General features: G+C 36.5%; 3 protein-coding genes across 7 annotated transcripts; 2 read left to right on the top strand and 1 right to left on the bottom strand.

The window, feature by feature from the left end:
- The first annotated feature begins 2,570 nt into the window (after window positions 1-2,570).
- Window positions 2,571-3,017, top strand: LOC125868592 (uncharacterized). Its single transcript, XM_049549218.1, has one exon. The coding sequence runs from the start codon at window positions 2,571-2,573 to the stop codon at window positions 3,015-3,017; it is 447 nt and encodes a 148-aa protein (XP_049405175.1).
- A 6,533-nt stretch (window positions 3,018-9,550) lies between these two features.
- Window positions 9,551-14,272, bottom strand: LOC125867143 (elongation factor 1-alpha-like). The gene is made up of 2 exons (XM_049547577.1): window positions 14,007-14,272; window positions 9,551-9,560 (listed from the first exon to the last, which is right to left on the bottom strand). Exons 1-2 carry the CDS (start codon window positions 14,261-14,263, stop codon window positions 9,551-9,553), a joined length of 267 nt encoding a protein of 88 aa, XP_049403534.1. The 5' UTR covers window positions 14,264-14,272.
- A 742-nt stretch (window positions 14,273-15,014) lies between these two features.
- LOC125867131 (protein root UVB sensitive 2, chloroplastic) lies at window positions 15,015-20,449 on the top strand. Of its 5 annotated transcripts, none has more exons than XM_049547562.1 (10): window positions 15,015-15,123; window positions 15,316-15,427; window positions 17,193-17,281; window positions 17,378-17,462; window positions 17,667-17,726; window positions 17,835-17,928; window positions 18,084-18,181; window positions 18,816-18,995; window positions 19,659-19,781; window positions 19,861-20,449. In XM_049547562.1, the coding sequence occupies exons 2-10, from the start codon at window positions 15,347-15,349 to the stop codon at window positions 20,284-20,286; spliced, it is 1,236 nt and encodes a 411-aa protein (XP_049403519.1). In that variant the 5' UTR covers window positions 15,015-15,123; window positions 15,316-15,346; the 3' UTR covers window positions 20,287-20,449. The 5 variants fall into 5 exon arrangements, with proteins under 5 accessions (XP_049403519.1, XP_049403515.1, XP_049403520.1 ...); XM_049547558.1 differs by having other exon boundaries at window positions 15,316-15,438; XM_049547563.1 differs by having other exon boundaries at window positions 15,044-15,123; window positions 15,328-15,427.
- The last annotated feature ends 1,378 nt before the right edge of the window (window positions 20,450-21,827 follow it).

The raw sequence follows: 21,827 nt of genomic DNA, 5'->3' as shown, positions 1-21,827 counted from the left end.
AAGGATATGGGAAACAAGGCAGGTACAAGTAAACAGGTTCATACTCCTAAAAGTAAGAATAAGCCTAGCAAAAAAAAATAGGGAAGCTACCAAGAGAAAGCAAGAAGAACAAAAACACCAAGAACAGGCTCCTAATGACAGTCGTCCTGAAGAAAATTCCTACAAAGAATTCATAATGATGGACAAGGTTATGGATGTGGTTCCCCTTAAAGCTAAATATGACACACCTAACCCTGGATCAGTCTAGGGTTACTGTTAGAGATGACTATGATGTGGATATTTTTTAGGATGAAATTGATGCTGATAACATACCTATGAATGATCAAGATGAAGATGATGAGATTAGTTAATAACTAATCAAAGCCTTTAGTCCAAGCAATGATAGTATGCTAGAAAAAGAGCTACAACAAGTCACCAAGAAACAAGGCCATTCCCCAGAGGCATCCACCTAGACAGACTCCCTCTCCAAAAACTTGATTCCCCTATTCCTGTGATTGCAGGAAGACCAAACTCTAGGCTCTTCACTTCCAGATCATCCCAATGATTAGTACAATCATATGGAATTCTAGAGGAATCAATACCCAAGGTGTTATTGAAAGACTCAAAAATCTCAAAAATATCCATCATGTGTCTATGATTTCTGTATTAGAACCTTTCTCAGATAACAACCAGATCAACATGTTTAAAAGTATGCTTGCCATGGATCATGCTACTAGTAACATCAATGGAAAAATTTGGCTCTTCTGGAACATTGATATTTCTTGCACAGTATTAGAAGGTGATGAACAACAGGTTACTTGTGAAATCAGCCATACAGAAGTTCAAGGTACTTATATCAAGACTTTCGTGTATGCCAAATGCAAAGATCATCTCAGGAAGCCACTTTGGGCCATAGTACTTCATATTGCTGATACTAGAGATACCACTCCTTGGTGCACCATTGGTGACTTTAATGTTATAACTGACATTGAGGAAATATTGGGGGGTGGGGGTATTCCATACAATATGAGAAAAAGTCTAGAGTTCATTGGTGTTATTAAAGCCTGTAGACTTATGAACTTGGGATTTAATGGACCTAAATTCACTTGGTCTAATCAAATGGGTATCAATTTCAGAATTTGGAAGAGGTTGGATAGGACTATGGTCAATGATAATTGGTTGCAAAACATGCCTCACACTTGCATCACCCACCTCCCCTTTGTGCGATCTAATCACTGTCCCCTACTTCTGGAATTGAATGCCAGGCCAGACAACTGCATCAAATACTTCAGGTTCCTTAATTATTTGGTTGACCAACCTTCATTTATGGAGACGGTCACTGCATGCCGGAACACACCTTGTGAAAGAAATCCTATGTAGACCTTCAATCAAAAAATGAAGAGATTGGCTTCCACACTTAGTGCTTGGTCCAACATGCAATTTGGTGATAGTTATGCTAGGGTCAAGGAGTTTGAAGAAAGAGTCAAGATTGCAGAAGAAAACCTCCTTTAGAGCAACACAGAGAAGCACAGAGATGAACTTCATGGTATTAATGCTGAATATATTAGATACATGAAGTTGGAAGATTCTATCCTTAAACAAAAATCTCAGTTACAATGGTTTAAAGAAGGTGATGGCAATTCCAAGTATTTCCATGCATTGATTAGAGGAAGGAGGAGAAGATTATTTGTTCATAAAATCCTCAATGAGGATAATGAATGGATACAAGGAGATGAACATATAACACAGGCTTCATGCGATAACTTTCAACATATCTACACAGGAGAGGAAAAATTGGTTGATGAAACTCCCATGAACTGTATTCCAAGAATGATCAGCCAACAACACAATGACAGACTGAAGGAACTTCCTACCATTGATGAGCTTAAAGAGGTAGTTTATTCTATGAATCCCAATTCAGCTGCAGGGCCGGATGGTATGAATGGTTATTTCTTCCAGAAATGCTGGAATATTATCAAAAATGACTTGATGGATGTGATTCTTGCCTTTTTCAATGGCCAGATGATTCCAAAATATTTTTCACATGCATGTCTTGTCCTCCTTCCCAAAGTGAAGAACCCTAACAGACTCAATGAATTCTGGCCCATCAGCTTGAGTAACTTCATTACCAAGATTATTTTTAAGCTTTTATGCCTCAGATTAGCTCCTATATTGCTTAGTTTGATTTCTCCAAATCAATCAGGCTTTGTCAAAGGCAGGAGCATATCAGAGAACATTATGTTAGCTCAAGAAGTTATCCATAAAATTAAGAAACCTACCATTAGAAGTAATATGGTGATCAAACTTGATATGGTGAAAGCCTATGACAGGGTTTTTGGTCATATATTTGTTTGATCTCGAGAAAAATGGGTTTTGAGAAGGTTTTCATTGACATGATCTGGAGAATTATGGCCAACAATTGGTACTCTATCATTCTTACTGGCAGAAGATATGGTTTTTTCCATTCAACTAGAGGCCTTAAACAATGTGATCCTTTTTCCCCAACCCTATTTATTTTAGGTGGTGAGGTTTTATCTAGATCATTAAAAAGACTCCACCAACATCCTCTATATCATGGATTTTATATGGAAATGACAGGACCTCAGATTAACCACTTGAGTTTTGCGGATGATATCATAATTTTCAGTTCTGGGAGAAAGGATTCTCTCAAGCTCATCATGCAGACGTTGGCTACATATGAAAGGATCTCTGGTCAACTCATCAACAAAGCCAAGAGTCAGGTTTTGCTCCACCCTAATGCCTTCAGAACTACTTGTGATAGAATGAAAAGGTACACTGGATTTCATCAAAAAGAGGCTCCTATTACATATCTAGGCTGTCCACTCTTCATTGGAAAGCCTACACTTATTTATTTTTCTGATCTCATCAACAAGATAGTGAATAGAATCACTGGCTGGCAATCTAAGATGCTAAGTTATGGGGGCAAAGCCACCTTGATTAAGCATGCTCTACAATCCATGCCTATTCATATTCTTTCTACCATTTCACCCCCCTCTATTACACTTAAGCAGATTTAAGGTATCTTGGCTGACTTTTTTGGGGATGGAGGGATGACAAGAAAAAATATCATTAGTCGTCATGGAAGAATATCAGTTTTCCTTATGATGAAGGAGGAATTGGAGTAAAGAAAATGAGCGATATTTGTCAAGCTTTCCAATTCAAACACTGGTGGATCTTTAGAACCAAGCAAACTCTTTGGGGAGATTTCTAAGAGCAAAATATTACCAAAGATCAAATCCCATATGCAAAAATGGAATACGGGAGAGTGTCAAGCATGGAAGATGCTTATGAGGAACAAACATAAGGTGGAAAATCATATCCAATGGAAAATTAGAAATGGTTCTTGTTCATTTTGGTGGGACAACTGGTTAGGAGTAGGACCTTTGGCGCAATTCACTACTACTAGCCACAGACTCGACAATGAAACTATTGCTGATTTTATGGCAAATGGGCAGTGGAATGTAGACAAACTGATCCAGATTGCTCCTCAGAACCAGCTGCATACAATTCCGTCAACTCAAATACAATTAAAGCATACCAGTTCAGACCTGGCTATTTCGNGGGGGGGTTGGTTTGCAATTATCAGCTATAACGCAATCAAACAACGGTGAAATAACAATATAGAAAGGAATTCTCAGGTTGTGATCGATTATAGGCAAATTTCGCTATATGGGTAATTGAAACTACTAATAAATAGCTAAATATCAGTGGGTAGGCTGGGCTATGAGTGAAATAGCTTTCTCTCAAAATACTACTTCGATTCAAGTAATTTCTCTCAAACATCAACAAGTTTAACAAATAAGAACAACCCACAACCTTAATACATCCTCTCTCTCGAGGAAGATGGGTAGTATTTGGCTTGGGATTCACTCTTTCGAGCTGAACCCACATTAACCCAATACCTACAAACCATTAATCAGAAACTTTGGTTCAAAAACCTCTTTCTCGAGCAAGCTAAGAACTCAAAGTTAGAACTGCATTTGCAACTACAATTCATAGGTAAAAACACAGCTAATGATTAAACCCACTTCAATATAGCATTTAAATTGGTAATAATCAATACCTATAAGCTAATTCAACCCATAATCACATAATCACACCCCAAGAATTGGGGTTTTAGCCACACATCATAAAAACAGAGAAACGGTTACCATATGCATTAGCCATGGTATGGGCAAGAGTCTCCAAATCTTTACAATGATTTCCAAGGATGAAATTCAAAAACCCACTTTCCAAATCCTCCAAAATTGTACAATTCGAACTCAAAAATCTCGAGAAAACTCTAAGTATAGAATGGGAACTGTAATATCTAAGAGAGAACTCTCCAAAATTACATTTAAAATCCAATATATAGTTACCCAAAATTTGGCTTGCAAATCCATTAGGCGAGGTAAGTCGGGCTCGCCAAATGGTTCAGCGATCCGCCCTTTGCTCTCTTCCATCGCCATTTTGCATTGGTTCTCAGCATCCTCAAGTCTTGTAACTTTGGGTAATCCATTTTTTCATCATGGAACCGATCGGTGATTCGCCGACTGCCCATTTCTGTCGCCGACTTGGTTTCTTCCTTCAGGGTTGGCACACTAGAACTTTAGGTGGTCTAAAGAGCCACTCGGCGGTTCATCGAGTGGTCTTGGCGATCACCAAGATTGCTTTTCTCCACTTTTTCAGCTTGTTTTGTTCCTTTTTGCCTGTTAGTGTCCTTGGTTTGCTCCTTAGTCCACATACCTAAAAATCAAGGCTTTAACATCAGTTTATAGCATAAATTAGGCATTTGAGGACACTAAAACTATAAAAACAAAACCCTAAATGAGTCCAAATCTTGGACTCATCAACACCCCCAACTTAAACTTTTGTTTGTCCTCAAGTAAAATTCAAGATCAGCAATTCAATAAGGATGTCTACAAATGGTGCTGCATAAGACTCAACATAAATGCACACAACAAGGTTCAAATTACTTATACTATGATCAATTGTGCACTCAAAGATTCAAATTGTGACTCACCATTATCAAAGAAGCTCAAGTTCACAATACTTGCTTCAAATGCAAGTTCAAGCTCAACAAAGGCACTCAAATGTTGTCACAACAAAGATGATTCCATATTCACACATAATTTCTCAACAAAATTAAAGTCCCGGAATCACATACAACTCTCACACTCACAAAGATGGACACATGCATGACTTTACCCATAGGTTTACCCTTATTTTCTGATCAACATAGCTCACTCAAGATCACAAAGGTCTTTTCAAGGCTTGTAACGGGGTTGAGTGTAAAGGTATGGTCATTTAGGCTTAGGGGCTTCTACCTTCATGAAGTATGGTCTGAACATCATTTTCTTCCTTTTCTTTATCATTTCAAACATGCTCAAAATCCGTCCCATTATTCAACTTCATATGAACCACCGGATACCCCATTTCTTTTGTAATATTCACTACTTTATTTCACAACTTTTTTGGTATTTTTCTTTTCTTTCTTCTTTTTCATTTCCTTTTCTCTTTTTTTGTACATAGAGGGGTTCAATCTTTTTCAAAGCAATCACACAAAGGGGGATTTCTCACACTTCTTGACTTTCCTTCTCTTTTCACCACACCCCCAGCTTAGGCTTTGGCCTATGTTGGCTATTCAACCAAACCATACTTCATGAAAGTTATGGGTGAATGGATAAAGAAAGGTCACAATTGATCAAGTTTCTTCCAAGAAAAGGGTAAGGCTCAAAAGGTGCCAAGCAAGGTTCACACATCTCACAAGGTTGGCCACAAAAGAGGTATATTGTCAAGTTGGTTCACTCTTCAAAATTCTTGCATAAGATCATTTCAAGTGCTTGCATAACTCAATCAACCAGACCAACGGGGAAAATTCTAGGTGTCATCACACACAATGTTCAAAGTAATATCATCACACAAGGCATTGGTACCAATATCAAACAAGACTCCACACTTTCTAGCTAGTGTGCAATGCTCATCACAAGAGACTCATTCTACAATCGGCTAGTCACAACGAGATGCTAAAAGTTCACATATTGCCTATGTAACTCGTTTGCCTCATCGTAGCCGCACATTCCTTTTGTTCAATTAGGAGCACTATTCAAGTCATTGGTATTGATCACAATTGAACTCAAATTTGCACAAGAACAGCCACAATCACACACAAAAGAGATGGCAATTTTTTTTTAATTTAGGTGTTCAAAACCAATTTCATTCAAAACAATGGGCCACAAGCTAAAAGATCCACAACACAATTCAACAACCAAGAAATATATATCAAAGCCCAATATTCACAAAACAATCACAAGACAAGAGGTAGGTATGGAAATACCTCACCCCACCCAACAAAAATAAGCAGTTGTCCTCAAATGCAACTAAAACAATAGAATAGTCAATAAAACAACAGAGAGGGAGGTAAAAAGTCATATTGCCAAGATAAGCCTGGGTGAAGTCTGCATCTCAGTCACTCCATCTGTCTGGGCATCAGTGCCCAGTGTCACACTCTCAGGTTGGGGACTAGTGCCCGGTATCTCATTAGCCTTTGCTCCATTGGAGCCTACCATGGTTGTATCCTTCAATAAGGTCTGAACAGCTGAATCTACCATAGCCTCCTCCAAGTCAGTCAGTCCCTCAAAAATAGTCCCCTCCTGAACACCTAGTTGCTCCTCATCAGTCTCATCCTCAGACTCAATAGCCACATCATCAGCTCTAACCTCATTTTCGGTGGTAGCTGGAGGCATTTCAGAATGAGCTGGAATATTTGTGCTCGGGTCATCAGGGATCTCCACCGTCCCAAAAATCAGTGACATATCACTAGACTTCAGCTGGTCCACATCTTCCCTCAACTCAGCAATCGCGGCCTTTAAGGTCGTCACCTCATGAGTAGCTCCCTGGCCTCTCTTACACACATTTATCCTTGTTGTAAGGGCATCAATAGAAGCAGAGCTAGACTTAACTCGCCAAATGGTCCAACGTGCCAGTTTTCAACCCCATTTCTCAAAATCAATCCTGCAACCCCCGAATTCAACATTAAACACATACACCCTCAAATTAAGGCTAGACCCATACTACCCATGCCCTTGAGGTACTCAAACTTCTCCTGATTTGGCCAAAATTGGCCATTTGACGACTTATGCCCTTAAGAATGACATCAAACGCTCCATCATTAGGCAAATTACGTCATTTAGCACAATTCGGGGTTACTTAGACTTCACCCCACTATACCCAACACATTAACACCGCAACCTAACAATTTAGACTCGATTTTACAAGCAAGAACACGAAAATCATTCAATTTAAAGCACTTTGGCACACATTTCAATTCATTACAGGCTAACCAACACTTAAACACGATTATAACAATTACCCAACACAAACAACAACAAAGTTACTTATTGCATTTGATTTCAACAATAAATTTCAAGTACATGGTTTGGAAAACCAACCTTTATGTCGAATTTTAATTTTGAATAGCTAGGCGGCAAAGTTCCACAATTCTGAGCAATGATTTCACACAAAAAATGGGTAAGAACAAGGAAATAAGCAAAACCTAAAGTTGGGTGAGAGGGTACGAGAGTTAAAAATGAGAGAAGATGAAGGATTTTGAAATTTTAAACAGTTTTGCCTTTAAAACCTTTCAGTTAGCGGCACCTTCGGCGGAGTAAGTCGTGCTCGCCGAACCATTCGGCGATGCGTCGAGTGGTATTTTACCTCACCGAGTTTTATAGGACTCCTAGCAATTTAGGGGTTCAAACGGCGGACAAAATTAGGCTCGCCGACCTGTTCGGTGAGTCGCCGATTGAGCATATAGCCCGCCGAGTTTTATAGAGTTCCCCTTCAAGCTTGGTGGTTCCAACGACGGTCCAAGTTGGGGCTCGCCGACCTATTCAGTGTGTCACCGACTGGACTTTGGCTTGCCAAACTAGTCATTCTCCAACACTCTTCACTTTTCAACCTGCACAATCAACACCCGTTATTTAAAATCAAACACTAAAGCATTAAAAACTTGGGTTGCCTCCCAAGAAGTACCTTAGTTAATGTCGTGGCACGACGAAAGTACCCTTTCAAGGATCATTCTTCGGGTTCGCCAAGGTATCACTTGGCAAGCCCCCTTTTGGCCTTGGGTTCAAATGAGAAGAAACTTGATCCATTTGGGTCTCCAACTGCTTGATTGACACAGAATGGGAGGTGACCGTCTAAGTGTAGAGACATCCTCATTCATCTCATTTAACACTTTGTCTGACCCTTCAACTTTATTGAGAATACATGAGAGCATGTCTTTTGTACAGACATTTTCAGACTCCTTGGGCTTTTGTCGCTCATGAGGTGGGACGTACTTGTCCTTGTCACCCTCTCTTTCCTTCCAAGTGGCATTATGATCACGCCATTCTCTGTCACAGTCTCTTCATCCCTCGTCTCTATTCCAACCCAGATTTCCACCCGGCCTTGGATAGTTTGCACGATAACCTCCTCCTTGATTAGCTAGGAAGTTCACTTTCTCATTGTACAACGCTTCAAACTAAGCTTCTTCGGGGATTACTCTACCAACACCCACGACATGCATTAACACTCTTCATACCACTACCCATCACATTTTTCGCCAATAGATCCAGTTTGGTCATCATTTTGGCCATGTTTTGGTCTCTCTCTTGATCCTCTTCGATCTGCTCTTTTGTCATTCTAAAAATGAGAGATACTTGGTCTTCATGAGTGTACTATGCCCTATTGATCTTGGTCATACCATCAAGGAGCTGAGACGCTACTTCATAGGGTTGTTGTATTATACCACCGGGAACAAGTTGATCAGCAACTCCTTTGTTCACCGAGTCAATGCTCCTATAGAAGTACTGCTGCAATATATGATTTGGCAGCCCATGGGTTGGGCATTGAAGTACCAACTTCTTAAACCTCAGTCACGTCTCATGGATAGGTTCACCTTCCAAGCGCTTGAAACCTTGGATACTATCCCTAAGGGTCATCATTCTTGATGGGGGAAAGAATCTCACATGGAATGTTATAGTAAGCTTATTCCAAGAGGTGATGGAATTTCTTCACAACTCAGCCAACCATTTACTAGCCTTACCCATCAAAGAGAATGGGAACAACCTAAGACGGACTGATTCTTGTGATACGTTCTTGAATGAGAACGGACCACAAACATCAACGAAGTTCCGAATATGCTCATGTGGGTCTTCGTGAGCTAATCCTCCATATAATCCCTTCATTTAGAAGAGTTGTAGCATTGTGTTTGTAACATGGAAGATGGCATTCCCTTTAATTGGAGGTAGACGTATTGCACCAACACCACCCAATGGAATTGGGTCGTTCACATTTGGGTCATTTACATCATTAAGGTCCCAATATCATCTTGGTGGCCCACTTGGCTACCATTACTCCCGTTTAGGCTCATCTCTTCCTCTGTTCAACACAAGAAACACAAAACAAAAATTAAAGTAAGTCGATTCAACTACAACCAAAAAGATCACAATTCAACTTCAATAAAAAAATTTCAAACAACACCACTCCCCGGCAGCGGCGCCATTTTGATTAACTTTTTAAGCACACCTCATCCAATTCTAGGTGCAAACGATCGTTAAGCCGTATAAAACTCAACGAAGAGTTGGGGTCGAACCCACAGGGAGCGATACGTGTTCAAATTCAGTTATGAAGTATAAATGTGGTCTAAATAGTTATAGGAATAGAAATTGTCGAGACATGTAAACAAGTTAAAGGTGGTGACAACAAATGTCAGATGGGGGGTTTGGGTTTACAATTATCAGTTATAACGCAATCAAACAGCGATGAAATAACAATATAGAAAGGAATTCTCGGGATGTGATCGATTATAGGCAAATTTGATATATGGGTAATTGAAACTACTAATAAATAGCTAAATATCAGTGGGTAGGCTGGGCTATGAGTGAAATAGCTTTCTCTCAAACAACTACTTTGATTCAAGTGATTTCTCTCGAACATCAACAAGTTTAACAAATAAGAACAACCTACAACCTTAATACATCGTCTCTCTCGAGCAAGGTAGTATTTGGCTTGGGATTCACTCTTTCGAGTTTAGCCCACATTAATCCAATACCTACAAACCATTAATCAGAAGCTTTGGTTCAAAAACCTCTTTCTCGAGCAAGCTAAGAACTCAAAGTTAGAACTGCATTTGCAACTACAATTCATAGGTAAAAACATAGCTAATGATTAAACCCACTTCAATATAGCATTTAAATTAGTAATAATCAATACCTATAAGCTAATTCAACCCATAATCACATCACACCCCAAGAATTGGGGTTTTAGCCACACATCATAAAAACAGAGAAATGGTTACCAAATGCACTAGTCATGGTATGGGTAAGAGTCTCCAAGCCTTTACAATGATTTCCAAGGATAAAATTCAAAAACCCACTTTCCAAATCCTCCAAAAATGTACAATTAGAACTCAAAAATCTCGAGAAAACTCTAAGTCTAGAATGGGAACTGTAATATCTGGGAGAGAACTCTCCAAAATTACATTTAAAATCCAACTTATAGTTGCCTAAAATTTGGCCTGAAAAGCCAAATTAGGCGAGGTAAGTCAGGCTCGCCGAGTGGTTCGGCGATCCTTCATTTGCTCTCTTCCATCGCCATTTTGCATTGGTTCTCAGCATTCTCAAGTCCTGTAACTTTGGGCGATCCATTTTGTCATCGTGGAACCGATCGACGATTTGCCGACTGCCCATTTCTATTGCCGACTTGGTTTCTTCCTTCAGGGCTGACAGACTAAAACTTTAGGCTGTCTAAAGAGCCACTTGGCGGTTTGCCGAGTGAGCTTGGCAATCCTGGCAATCACCAGGATTGCTTTTCTCCACTTCTTCAGCTTGTTTTGTTCCTTTTTGCCTGTTAGTGTCCTTGCTTTGCTCCTTAGTCCACATACCTGAAAACCAAGGCTTTAACATCAATTTATAGCATAAATTAAGCATTTGAGGACACCAAAACTATCAAAACAAAGCCCTAAATGAGTCCAAATCTCGGATTCATCATGAACCATGCGCATGGGCTGGAGTTCTCGGATTAAGCTCTAGGTCCATTCACCCTCAAAATCATTTGGAGGACTTTGTGGTCCTAAAAGGCAAAGGACAATGGATATATATTGTCAATTCTTATACAAGGACGAGACTCAACACTGGCTAAGGAATATTCTGTAGTATATGTAGTAGTAGAGGTTGTACAAACAAGGCTATGTTTTATGCCAAGTCTTTTTTCATTTCTAGGAAGAGGGTTCTGGAACTTGGCTTGTTTCTATTTTCTTTTCTTTGTTTATCCTTTCAATTTCAGCTTTCTAGTAAGTTTTGCTACAAGTTGCTATTAAATCAAACAGTGGACACTTGCCGGAAATCTTATTTTATTTAAGTTTACACCAGAAGCCATAAAGATGTGTCACATCTTATCTATGTTTCTCCTTTTTATTATATTAGATATATATTCACCTTTAAGTAATACAGATGTGTAATAATCACAATAATAACTTAAATGTGTATTCAACTTTTCGAGATAAGTTCACCATGGATTCTATGCCCATTTCCCATTTTGTTAACTTATGAAAAATTTAAACAACCAAAAATGTTAAATATACACTTAAGAGGTCGTTTGGTGTGAATGATAATAACATATAGCCTTGAGATTAAATTATAGTGGCACCTAGTTTGTTGTTTGATTGTCATGTTTGAAATAACTTATCCTGAGATTAATAATTATTATCGGGATAAGTTATTCCTCCCCTTGTGTGGTATAGTAATTTCAAGATAATTTATCTTGGGATAAAATAGGCAAGTGACAAAGTATCCCTTTAAACCCTATTTACACATCACTTTTGTCATTCATGTATATTTACATCATTTTTATAGCATTTATAATAACATTCACAACTCCTTATTTTTATGATGATTCTTCATATTTTTCTATTAAAAAATTACACTATATAAATATAATTTTTATTTATGAATTTATTTGACTCATTGTTATGTTTATTTATATTTTGATTTCTCATAAATCTTTTTTTACTTTAACAATCTTAAGATGGAAGTTCTATTTTTAAGCTGAATAAGAAGAAAATTTAATTTTTAAATACATATGATACCATCATGAGAATGCACATACAGAAATATTCAAGCTAAATAAGATGAAATCAAAATTTTATTCTTCAAAATGAAAAAACTAAAGCATGCAAAGAAAATACAAAGACTAAATAAAGTGAAAGAGTATTTTTGTAAACAAACAATATGTTCTTAAAATTTAGGATAAATTACCTATATACACACCTTTTTTCCCCATAATTCTCATTATTCCCTACCAATTCTAAAATTTTCCAAAATCCCTTATTTTACTCCAAAACTCCAATTGTTGGATACATAAATCCTAACTCCCAAAATCAACATTTATCCCTTCCTTATTTCACTCCACAAATCTCTCCTTATTTTTAGTCACAGAATCTTGATAGTTATTTTCTCATTCATGTTTGAAATTCAAAATCAGTTTTTTTTTCAAAAAAAAATAAAAAGATATTTATGAGTCTTTTACCTATTTTTAAAAATACTCCAAAATTTATAATAAAATAAAATAAGTGAACTTCAAATTTTTAACACTAAAACGTAAATTAGAAGAAAAAAATAACTAATAGTAGTAGTTATTATTTGGTAATAATCAGTTTTTTTTCTCGTCTGTGAAACCCTAAACCTCGAAAAGGTTCAATGGCGACAATACCAGTTAATCTGAAGCCTTTTTTGATCAATTTGACTGGAAAGCATGTGATGATAAAGCTAAAGTGGGGATTAGATTAGAAAGGGTATTTGGTCTCTGTGGATTCATACTTGAACTTGCAGTTTGCTAATGGGCAACAATATAATACCTATCAATTTAAACGAGATACATAAATAGTAATGTATCATGCACTATTTTTTAGATATGTGAATTTATACTAAATGTATCAATTACATAGCAACTATCACACGGTAATGTATCGATCTCAAATCTAACATTCTAACATCTTATGGGAAACAATTACTTATTTAATGTATCTAGTATAAATACAGTATTATCAATTTAAACGAGATACACAAATAGTAATGTATCACGCACTAATATTTTAGATATGATACGTAAATTCGAATTTATACTAAATGTATCTATTACATAGCAACTACCACATAGTAATGTATCGATCTCAAATCGAACATCTTATGGGCAATAATTATTTATTTAATGTATCTAGTATAAATACAAAACTTATTAATTTAAACATGTATCTAGGTGTTGCTATGTATCTTCTATCTTATTCAAATTTTGATACATAAACTTAATTAGTTTTGATACTTGATACAAAACTTCTACCAAAGGTATCATTTATCATGTATCTAGGTGTTGGTATGTATCTGTAAACAGTACATGATACATTAAAGTGTCACACAAGTATGTATCAGATTCATAAATGGTGATACGTAAATGTTATTATCAAAAGTTTGTTTAGTTTGAGGCAAAATGTGAAGATCTTCCAGCTATGTATCTGATACAATAAATATGGAGCGCATTAATACATGTATTAAATCATGTATTAGATACACAACATAATGAATCATGTACATAACATTCTGTCTTTTAAACAGTGCTAATATCAAATACAACGTTTTATCAAACATAATTGTACAAATTATGTGTTAGATACACAATTTTATGGAACACAATATTACATCTACTAAATCATATAATTGATACATGGTATAATGTATCGAATACACAACAATTTATTCTTGCATGAACAAATACATATTTTTTTAGACATGATACGTAAATTCGAATTTATACTAATTGTATCTAATACGTAGCAACTACCACAAAGTAATGTATCGATCTCAAACCTAACATCTTATGGACAACAATTACTTATTTAATGTATCTAGTAGAAATACAACACTTATCAATTTAAACGAGATACATAAATAATAATGTATTGATTGTTTATTTATGTATCTTGTTTAAAAGTTTGCCTCATGTCTTTCACGGTAAAACGACCCAATGTTGGGTACTCAGCAAATGTCTCAACAACCATAGGCTTGGTGGGAATCAACTTAACCATACCAGCATCACCATTCTTCAAGAACTTCGCTTCCTTCTTGAGTTCCTTACCTAAGCACTTGTTAATGTTGTTCAAGATCTCAGCAAACTTTACAGCAATGTGGGACGTGTGGCAATCGAGCACTAGTGAATATCCAATTCCAATAGGACCAGGATAATTCATGATGATGACCTGAGCACCTGTCAATGATCCCTTTTTAATTACTTAATTTTCAATGGAGATGAGTTATTATCTTCGACGATGTATTTGATTTTCAAGATTTACCTAATCTCATCTATCTCCAACTCGATTGAAATGGCGGCTTTGAGATTCATAAATGAAATCGATTGTCCAACAACAATTTCATCACGTTTGTAACTTTCATAACTCATCTCGCTTACCCAAATTTCTGATTCTCTCAACAAAATCAATATATATTAATATTGTATCAGCCAATATTGTCGATTAATTTAAATTCTTCACGATTTGGGCTGTAATGGCGGCTTGATGGAGATGATGGAAATTTGAATTTTGAAAGAAATGAATCTGTTACAGATTGTGATGGATTGATAACAATCACTTATGCATGAATTGTGGGATATGAAATCAATTTTAGGTTAATTTTCCTAATAAAGCGCAACAACCAACTATTTTCCTTAAAAGGTGCTACTACCAGCTTTTGCAATGTATCACATATAATGTATACAGATGAAACTTATGTATCCGGATGACTTCTATTTTAAGGGATTTTTGTAAAATAGAAAAAAGTAGGGATATAATGTAATTTAGATTTTACACTATGAAATTTATGTGCAATGTATAATATTTTGAATCCAATAAATCAAACACTCAATAAGATAACTAATCTCATCAAAATTAATGCTATCATAACTTGTATTCAAATAAAACGAGTCCTAAAGCTATTATTTTGAACCTAAGGGACCATTTTTGTCCGGCTGTAGAGGTTAGTTTTCCAAATTGTATTTCAGCTCTCTCCTTATCTCCCAACTTTCCCCGGCGGAACTCTCTCAATGCAAATACTGGTAATTCTCTTCTTTAATCTTCTACTTGTTCTTCACTTAATGCTCAAAAAAATTGTTAAAGCATTTGATTTTTCTAGTTTCCAATTATTTTTCGTGTAATCTTTCACTCATTTTTTGTGTTTCATTTGTTGTCAGTCAATTTAATACCTTTTGATTTTGAAATTTGTGGATGAATGAATGAATGTACTGTAGGATAAGATAAAGATGCAAAGAAAAGAATCAGATGAACGGCCGCCTGAGCTACCAATTTCGTGGGTTGAAATATCTAATTCAATTTCTCGTCAATACCAATTTCAACCTGATGGTAAGCTATCGGTAAGTTCTCCTTACTTTTTTTTTCTATTTTTGGCTAAAGATTTCCCCAATTTTATCTTCAATTCATCGTTTTAGTGTACTAGACATACTCCTTTTCAGTTTGCATTACATTGATTGTAGTACGTGTAACTTATTTGGCCAAGTTAATCGGAGAGAAAAGTGCTTATTTTAGAGAGTTGAGGTGTTTAACCTGGCTTTTAGGAAAAAAGCAAGTGCTTTTGAGTAGAAGTAGTTGTTTAACTTTTCCCCCGAAACACTTTTGGTAACTTAACCAAGAACGAATTAATGCTCTAACACACCTATTTCAAAATTTGACCGCATGGGAAAGCAGTTAATGGGATTGGGTTGGACGTGAGGGGGAAAAGTTTGGAAATTGAATTTTTTTCTTGTTCAACAGGTACCAAGTAAATTATTGTTACCATTCCCCGAAAAAGAAGAAGAAGGTACCAGGTAAATTTAACTACCAGTTAATTAAAAAAAATTGCACTCTGAAAAGAACTATCAAGTTCCGAAGTTAAAAATTGTGTAAATGAGGATGTTGCGATGGATATTTGGACAAACTAGGAGAAATATAATTTGAAATGAGTTTATTCGGGGCAAGGTGAGTGACTTCAGTGGAGGCCAAGATGCGGGAACTGAGACTGTGATGGTTCGAGCATGTGAAAAGGAGAGACACAGATGCCCAGTGCGGAGGTATGAGAGATTGACTATGGATAATTTTAGGAGAGATAGAGGTAGGCCGAAGAAGTATAGAGAAGAGGTAATTAGACAGGACCTGTTTCTGTTTTAGCTTATCAAGAACATGACCTTAGCTAGGAGTTTATGGAGACATGAATTAGGATAGCATGTTAATAGGTAGTAAAGTGTTGTATAGGTTATCCTTCATACTTGTAGCCGTAGTATTACTGCTTAAGTTTCTATTTGTTGTTTCTTCTAATTTGTTTATCATATTATTTTATTGTAGTTTCTGTTCATAATGTTTTCTCATGCTTTTATAGTATTTTGTCATGGCTCCTTCACTGTCATTATTTCTTTTTTTCAAACTTCTTTGAATTGTTTTTCCTTGAGCCGGGGCTCTATTGGAAACAAGCATTCTGCCTCCAAGGTAGGCATAAGGTTTGTGTACACTCTACCCTCGACAGTCTCTACTCTGTGGGATTACACTTGGTATGCTATTGTCGTCTAATTGTGCTGCTCCTAAACTTCAAGTATACCTCGTATTTCCTGTTCTCACCTTTATGACCACTTGTGACAGATGTAGTTCAATAATGTAGGTAATACCTTGTACAAAGTATTGACAATTAATAAAATTGTTAATTACCAACAAAAGATGTAGGTAATACCTTCATATATGTTTGAATCACCCAATAATTTCGTGCTTTGGCATTAACTTCTCCTTTAGCGTTTGGTTTCCCCCCTGCCATTTCTCTAGGTGACAGTCATTTTCTTGAGAGTTTATAAACATCTTTAGCATATAATTGGTATATATAATGTCCAAGTGAATGTTATTCTATACTACTGTTAATTTTTCTTGATGCTTACATGTTTCACTGCATGTAGTATATACATTCTCATGTAGAGACTAGCCGCTCTGTACTACGTTTTCCTTGTCATGTTAACACATCAAAAGTTCTTTCACTTGCTTCTCAAATAGGGATTTATTACGATGCACTATGTTTTCCATGTCATGTTAATATATCAAAAGTACATTGCTTGTTTTCCAAACAGAGACTTACTTCTATGACTCTTTACAGGTCAAGATGGTTGATGACTCAAGACCAGCTGCACAGAGATTGATGGAATCCTTTCTGAATAAATTTTTCCCATCTGGCTATCCATATAGGTGTGAGTTTCTTGGAAATGATTTCCCAACAGTTTTAATTGGTCACAAGCTTCTTGAATATGTAATGTAAATATCTGCTCTTGATTGTTTCTGCAGTGTGAATGAGGGGTATATGAGATACACACAATTTCGAGCTCTACAACACTTTACAAGTGCAGCATTATCAGTTTTGTCGACTCAGGTCTTCTAACTCTGAAGCATCTCACTGCCTGCAAAACTTTATTTGACTTCATAAAACTTTTAAGAGTAAACTATCTTCAACAAGAGCATACACACACTATATTGATATATGCATTCTTGTTTGACATAGGATTTTGTTCTTAATGCATAAATACATGATAAATCCATTAAAATGATGATACTTCTGAATATTACTTCTTTGCAGTCACTACTATTTGCTGCAGGCTTGCGTCCTACCCCTGCTCAGGCAACTGCAGTGAGCTGGGTAAGCCTTTTGTCTAGTAGACAGATTAAACAAACGACTCCTTAAGTATTATGTCCAGTCCCCTTCCTTCTAAGGGGACTATTTTATGAATGTTTAGTTTATTTACAGATATTGAGAGATGGTATGCAGCATGTCGGAAAGCTCATATGTAGCAACTTAGGTGCAAGGATGGATTCTGAGCCTAAACGTTGGAGAATTTTAGGTTTATTCAATGTTCCTGAAGCACTGTCCTATGCTATGATTCTTCTTTATTTCTTTATAAATAAGAGTTGTTACTGCATAATTTGATTATATACTTGCATTCCTCTGTTTAACTGTACGGTAGGTTTTAAAATATACTAACTTTCTATGTTGCAGCTGATGTTCTGTATGACTTTGGGACTGGTTTAGAAGTTATGTCTCCTTTATGCCCGCATTTATTTCTTGAAGTTGCTGGCCTTGGCAATTTTGCAAAGGTAACTTTCCTCTGATTACTAATTTTAGAGGTTCACTGAGTATTTTTAGAGATCTATAAACTTATGAATGACCCTGATTCAATGTTGTTTGAAGTATGTATTTCTTGTTACTCACTCTATTCCTCTGAAGACATGATTTTCCATTTTTTTGTTCCCAAAGCCTCCCGATTTTCCTTATCTAATAAAATAGCTTTCTTTGCAGCTTTTGTTTTTCTTTTCATTTTGCAGGAGAAAATACAAGAAAGGCAGATATTTTGAGGAATTTAATTTTATCTACACCTTACACCATCAGTACCCTATATACTTGAAGTATAACAGAATTGAAATATTACTAAAGAGGAAGTTGGTATTTTCAGAAATTTGGGTACAAATTTTTAAACTACCAAAAGAGGGATTGTTAACGAATCACTCTAAGGTTTCAGTTTCTTTTATGATAATCTCCCTTGATGGAGTGATTTGTGATTTCTCCTTTTGGAGCATTAGTGGACACTCAATTGTTCTTTCTGTGAAAGATATATTTTTAAGTCTATTTGCATGAAAAATTTGGTATATTAGCTAAATCTTCAGTGATGTGATCTGTGAGAAATTTGTAGTCAGCAATGTTAATGAAGTTATTTTTCTTTGGAGTTATCAGGGAATGGCAGTTGTTGCAGCTAGAGCAACAAGATTGCCAATATATTCTTCATTTGGCAAAGAAGGCAATCTTAGTGATCTGTTTGCTAAAGGCGAGGCTATATCCACTCTTTTTAATGTTCTCGGGCTTGGAACAGGAATTCACTTAGCATCCACTATTTGTTCATCAATGCAGGGAAAGGTACTATTTTATTTACATTCAAGATATTACTGTACATTTAGTTACTATTATCAAAAAAAAGATATTACTGTACATTTGTTCTTTTCTGATTCAATCCATTTGCAGTGCTTCCAAATCATGTTTAAGCTAGGAGATCAAACTTTTATGCTACTATAAAATCCACTATGCAAAACCTGATCAATAAAATAAAATAAAATAAACTATGCAGAGATGTCGGTCTTACATCAGCGTAAAGTATACCTTGTTCTGCTGATGTATGTTTCTCTCTGTCGCTAGATAAATTTGTTTTCATTTGTTGTGCTTATAAACCTTAAGCTGGTAAAAGTACAAGAAAATCATGTATCCCGAGATGTCCAGAATCATCTCCACTTGGAAGAAGCCACAGACAATCTTGGTATATTTGTTTTCCACGCCTTAACAGACAGGTTAACTGAAATAAGAGGAACTTCTGTTCCATTGGTCCTCAGCTTCTACTCCCTTGTTGAGCTCACTTTTTATAAAACCATGTTAATAAGACCATGTGGACTTTTGGTCCAATATCTTGTAGAGAATCCAAGGAAGTTGCTTCTCATTTGGATAAACATGCCGGTTTGCAGAGTTGAATTTGTTGTTCCAGTAGATTATAGGGTCCTTTGTGATTCTGGTAATATTGAATACCTGCAGTTGGTTGTTGCACCGTTGCTGTCTGTTATACATGTTTACAGTGTCTGTGAAGAAATGCGAGCTGCTCCTGTCAACACATTAAATCCGCAGAGAACTGCAATGATCGTGGCTGATTTTGTGAAGGTACATATCCAAAGTTGCAAATGTGAGTTAGATCGATTCACATCTCAATTAACCAAGTTTTTCTGCTATAATATTTTAGACTGGAAAAATCTCAAGTCCTGCTGACTTAAGATATCGGGAAGATCTCTTGTTTCCCGGAAGGCTGATAGAGGATGCTGGAAAGGTTAAGGTGGGAAGGTCCCTGCATGAAGTAGTTAGGCCTTCAAAGCTGCAACAATTTAAAGAAGCATTTCCAGAAGAGAAGTTCCTTTTAAATCATGGAAGTAGATGGACTGATATGATCCTGGAGCACAATGCAACCGGTGAAGATGCTTTGAGGGGTTGGCTGGTTGCTGCTTATGCTTCGGATATGGAACAATTGGTTCATGAACCAAGTGCAAATATCTTGCAAGAGGCTTATGACAAAATGAATTCCACATTCTCCCCATTTTTAGCTGAGTTGCAAGCAAAAGGGTGGCATACAGATCGATTTCTTGATGGTACTGGAAATCGCTTTGCATTTTAGGTTTGCAAGATCTCAAATTCTTTGTACTTTGTTATCCTTTCCTAGTTATTAGAATACATGTAGGAGTTGGACAAAAACCTTTCATCCTCCAACGGTAGAATTTGAGAATAGCAACTCCATTTACTGCAAGCACGTCTCCAATATATGTTACTTCATTTGCTTCTGTTTATGTGCCATAGAATGAATTAAGAGGTCACCAAAAGTTTTATATGATTTTAAAAATATTTGAAGTTGTTAATGTTAATTATTGTGATTTATAGTAGTATTAAAGTAAATTTCAGAAGTTATATGTTACTCTATTTATTCCAATTTCTGTTTTAAGATAATTTTCAAAAGATATATTTGATAACCAAAAGGTTTCTAGAGAGAAGACAGTTGTGGGCTTGCCACCATACAGACTTGCGCTAAACTACTACTATTAGGTAAACTAAGACAGTTGTGGGCTTGCCAAAATACAGACTTGCAGTTGAACTAGTACTAGACACAGCAGCTGGTCCTAAGACACTTCTATTTACCCATCTAACTGACACAACACCATGGGCATCAGCATTCAAAACATCCAACAGGGATGAAGGTGGATCCAAAAATGTGAGAAATAGTTAATAGCTGGATAATTTCAGTAGTATCCACATTAATTTCTAGAGGAGTAAGGTAAAATTCCAAAGCAAGTTGAAGAACAATATATTAATTCCACATGAAAAAACAGTCATAACATTTGCAGTAGCAGCAAAGCCAAGGATCCACATCCCATTGTGATCCCTGATTACTCTTCCAACATCTGCAATATTCGAGTTATCCCATCAGTATTTAGCATATAATGATGAGGCTGAGGTGGGTTCCATATAACGTATAAGGGTGTGCGCATTCTAGAGGGCGTATTTGCCCCAACAAGGAACCAAAATTTAGCAGCTGGTTGGAAAACTTTTTTGTAATCAACAACAAATGGTTGATGTTCAGAAGTGTACTTAATCCGTAGACTATGCAAGGAATATTTTTTGGGGCACAAAAGGTGTCCCTGAATGAGGTTCGATGCCGAAGAACAGTTGGAGCCATACTGCTGGATCATGATTAAAGTTAGCAAGATTTGGAATAATTTCCACTAGTCATAGTTCACTCCAAAGTGGAGCAGTCTTAGAACAGGTAAGGAGCAGACGGCTGATGGTCTCTTCCTCGTGTGCATCACACATTATACAAAGAGAAAAATTGGTACAGCCAATATGATTTAGGTGGAATGAAGTTGGTAATCTTCCATAATTCATGAGCAATTTAAGAAAGTGTTTTGGGCATAGACAGAATAGGCAATTTCCAAATCCAAGAGAAGGTAGAGTTCATGGTTTGCGTATCCAGTAGAGAAAGATAGCAAGACCTAATAGAAGTTGAAATGGTGTAGCCTTTTACGTGTATAAGTGGTTCCCCAGTAGAAGTTGCGCTGATAGCGCCCCAACTTCTGGGCTATGTTGGCGGGGATTTTGATGAACTCCATAATATGATTTGGTAGAGTATTTAAGGTTGAGCGAATGACTGTTGCCAACCCGCTGTCG

This window comes from Solanum stenotomum, chromosome 6 (genome assembly GCF_019186545.1).
Source record: "Solanum stenotomum isolate F172 chromosome 6, ASM1918654v1, whole genome shotgun sequence".
NCBI classification, from domain to species: domain Eukaryota; kingdom Viridiplantae; phylum Streptophyta; class Magnoliopsida; order Solanales; family Solanaceae; genus Solanum; species Solanum stenotomum.
This window is presented reverse-complemented; position numbering and strand designations above follow the sequence as displayed.

Excerpts from the sequence above, each read along its gene's own strand:
- LOC125867131 (XM_049547558.1), top strand. Across the intron at positions 17,929-18,083 it reads TAAACGTTGGAGAATTTTAG|CTGATGTTCTGTATGACTTT; the intron begins GTTTATTCAATG and ends TCTATGTTGCAG. Across the intron at positions 18,996-19,658 it reads GTTCATCAATGCAGGGAAAG|TTGGTTGTTGCACCGTTGCT; the intron begins GTACTATTTTAT and ends GAATACCTGCAG.
- LOC125867143 (XM_049547577.1), bottom strand. The coding sequence starts at position 14,263 with ATGAATTATCCTGGTCCTATTGGAATTGGATATTCACTAGTGCTCGAT.
- LOC125868592 (XM_049549218.1), top strand. The coding sequence starts at position 2,571 with ATGACAGGACCTCAGATTAACCACTTGAGTTTTGCGGATGATATCATA.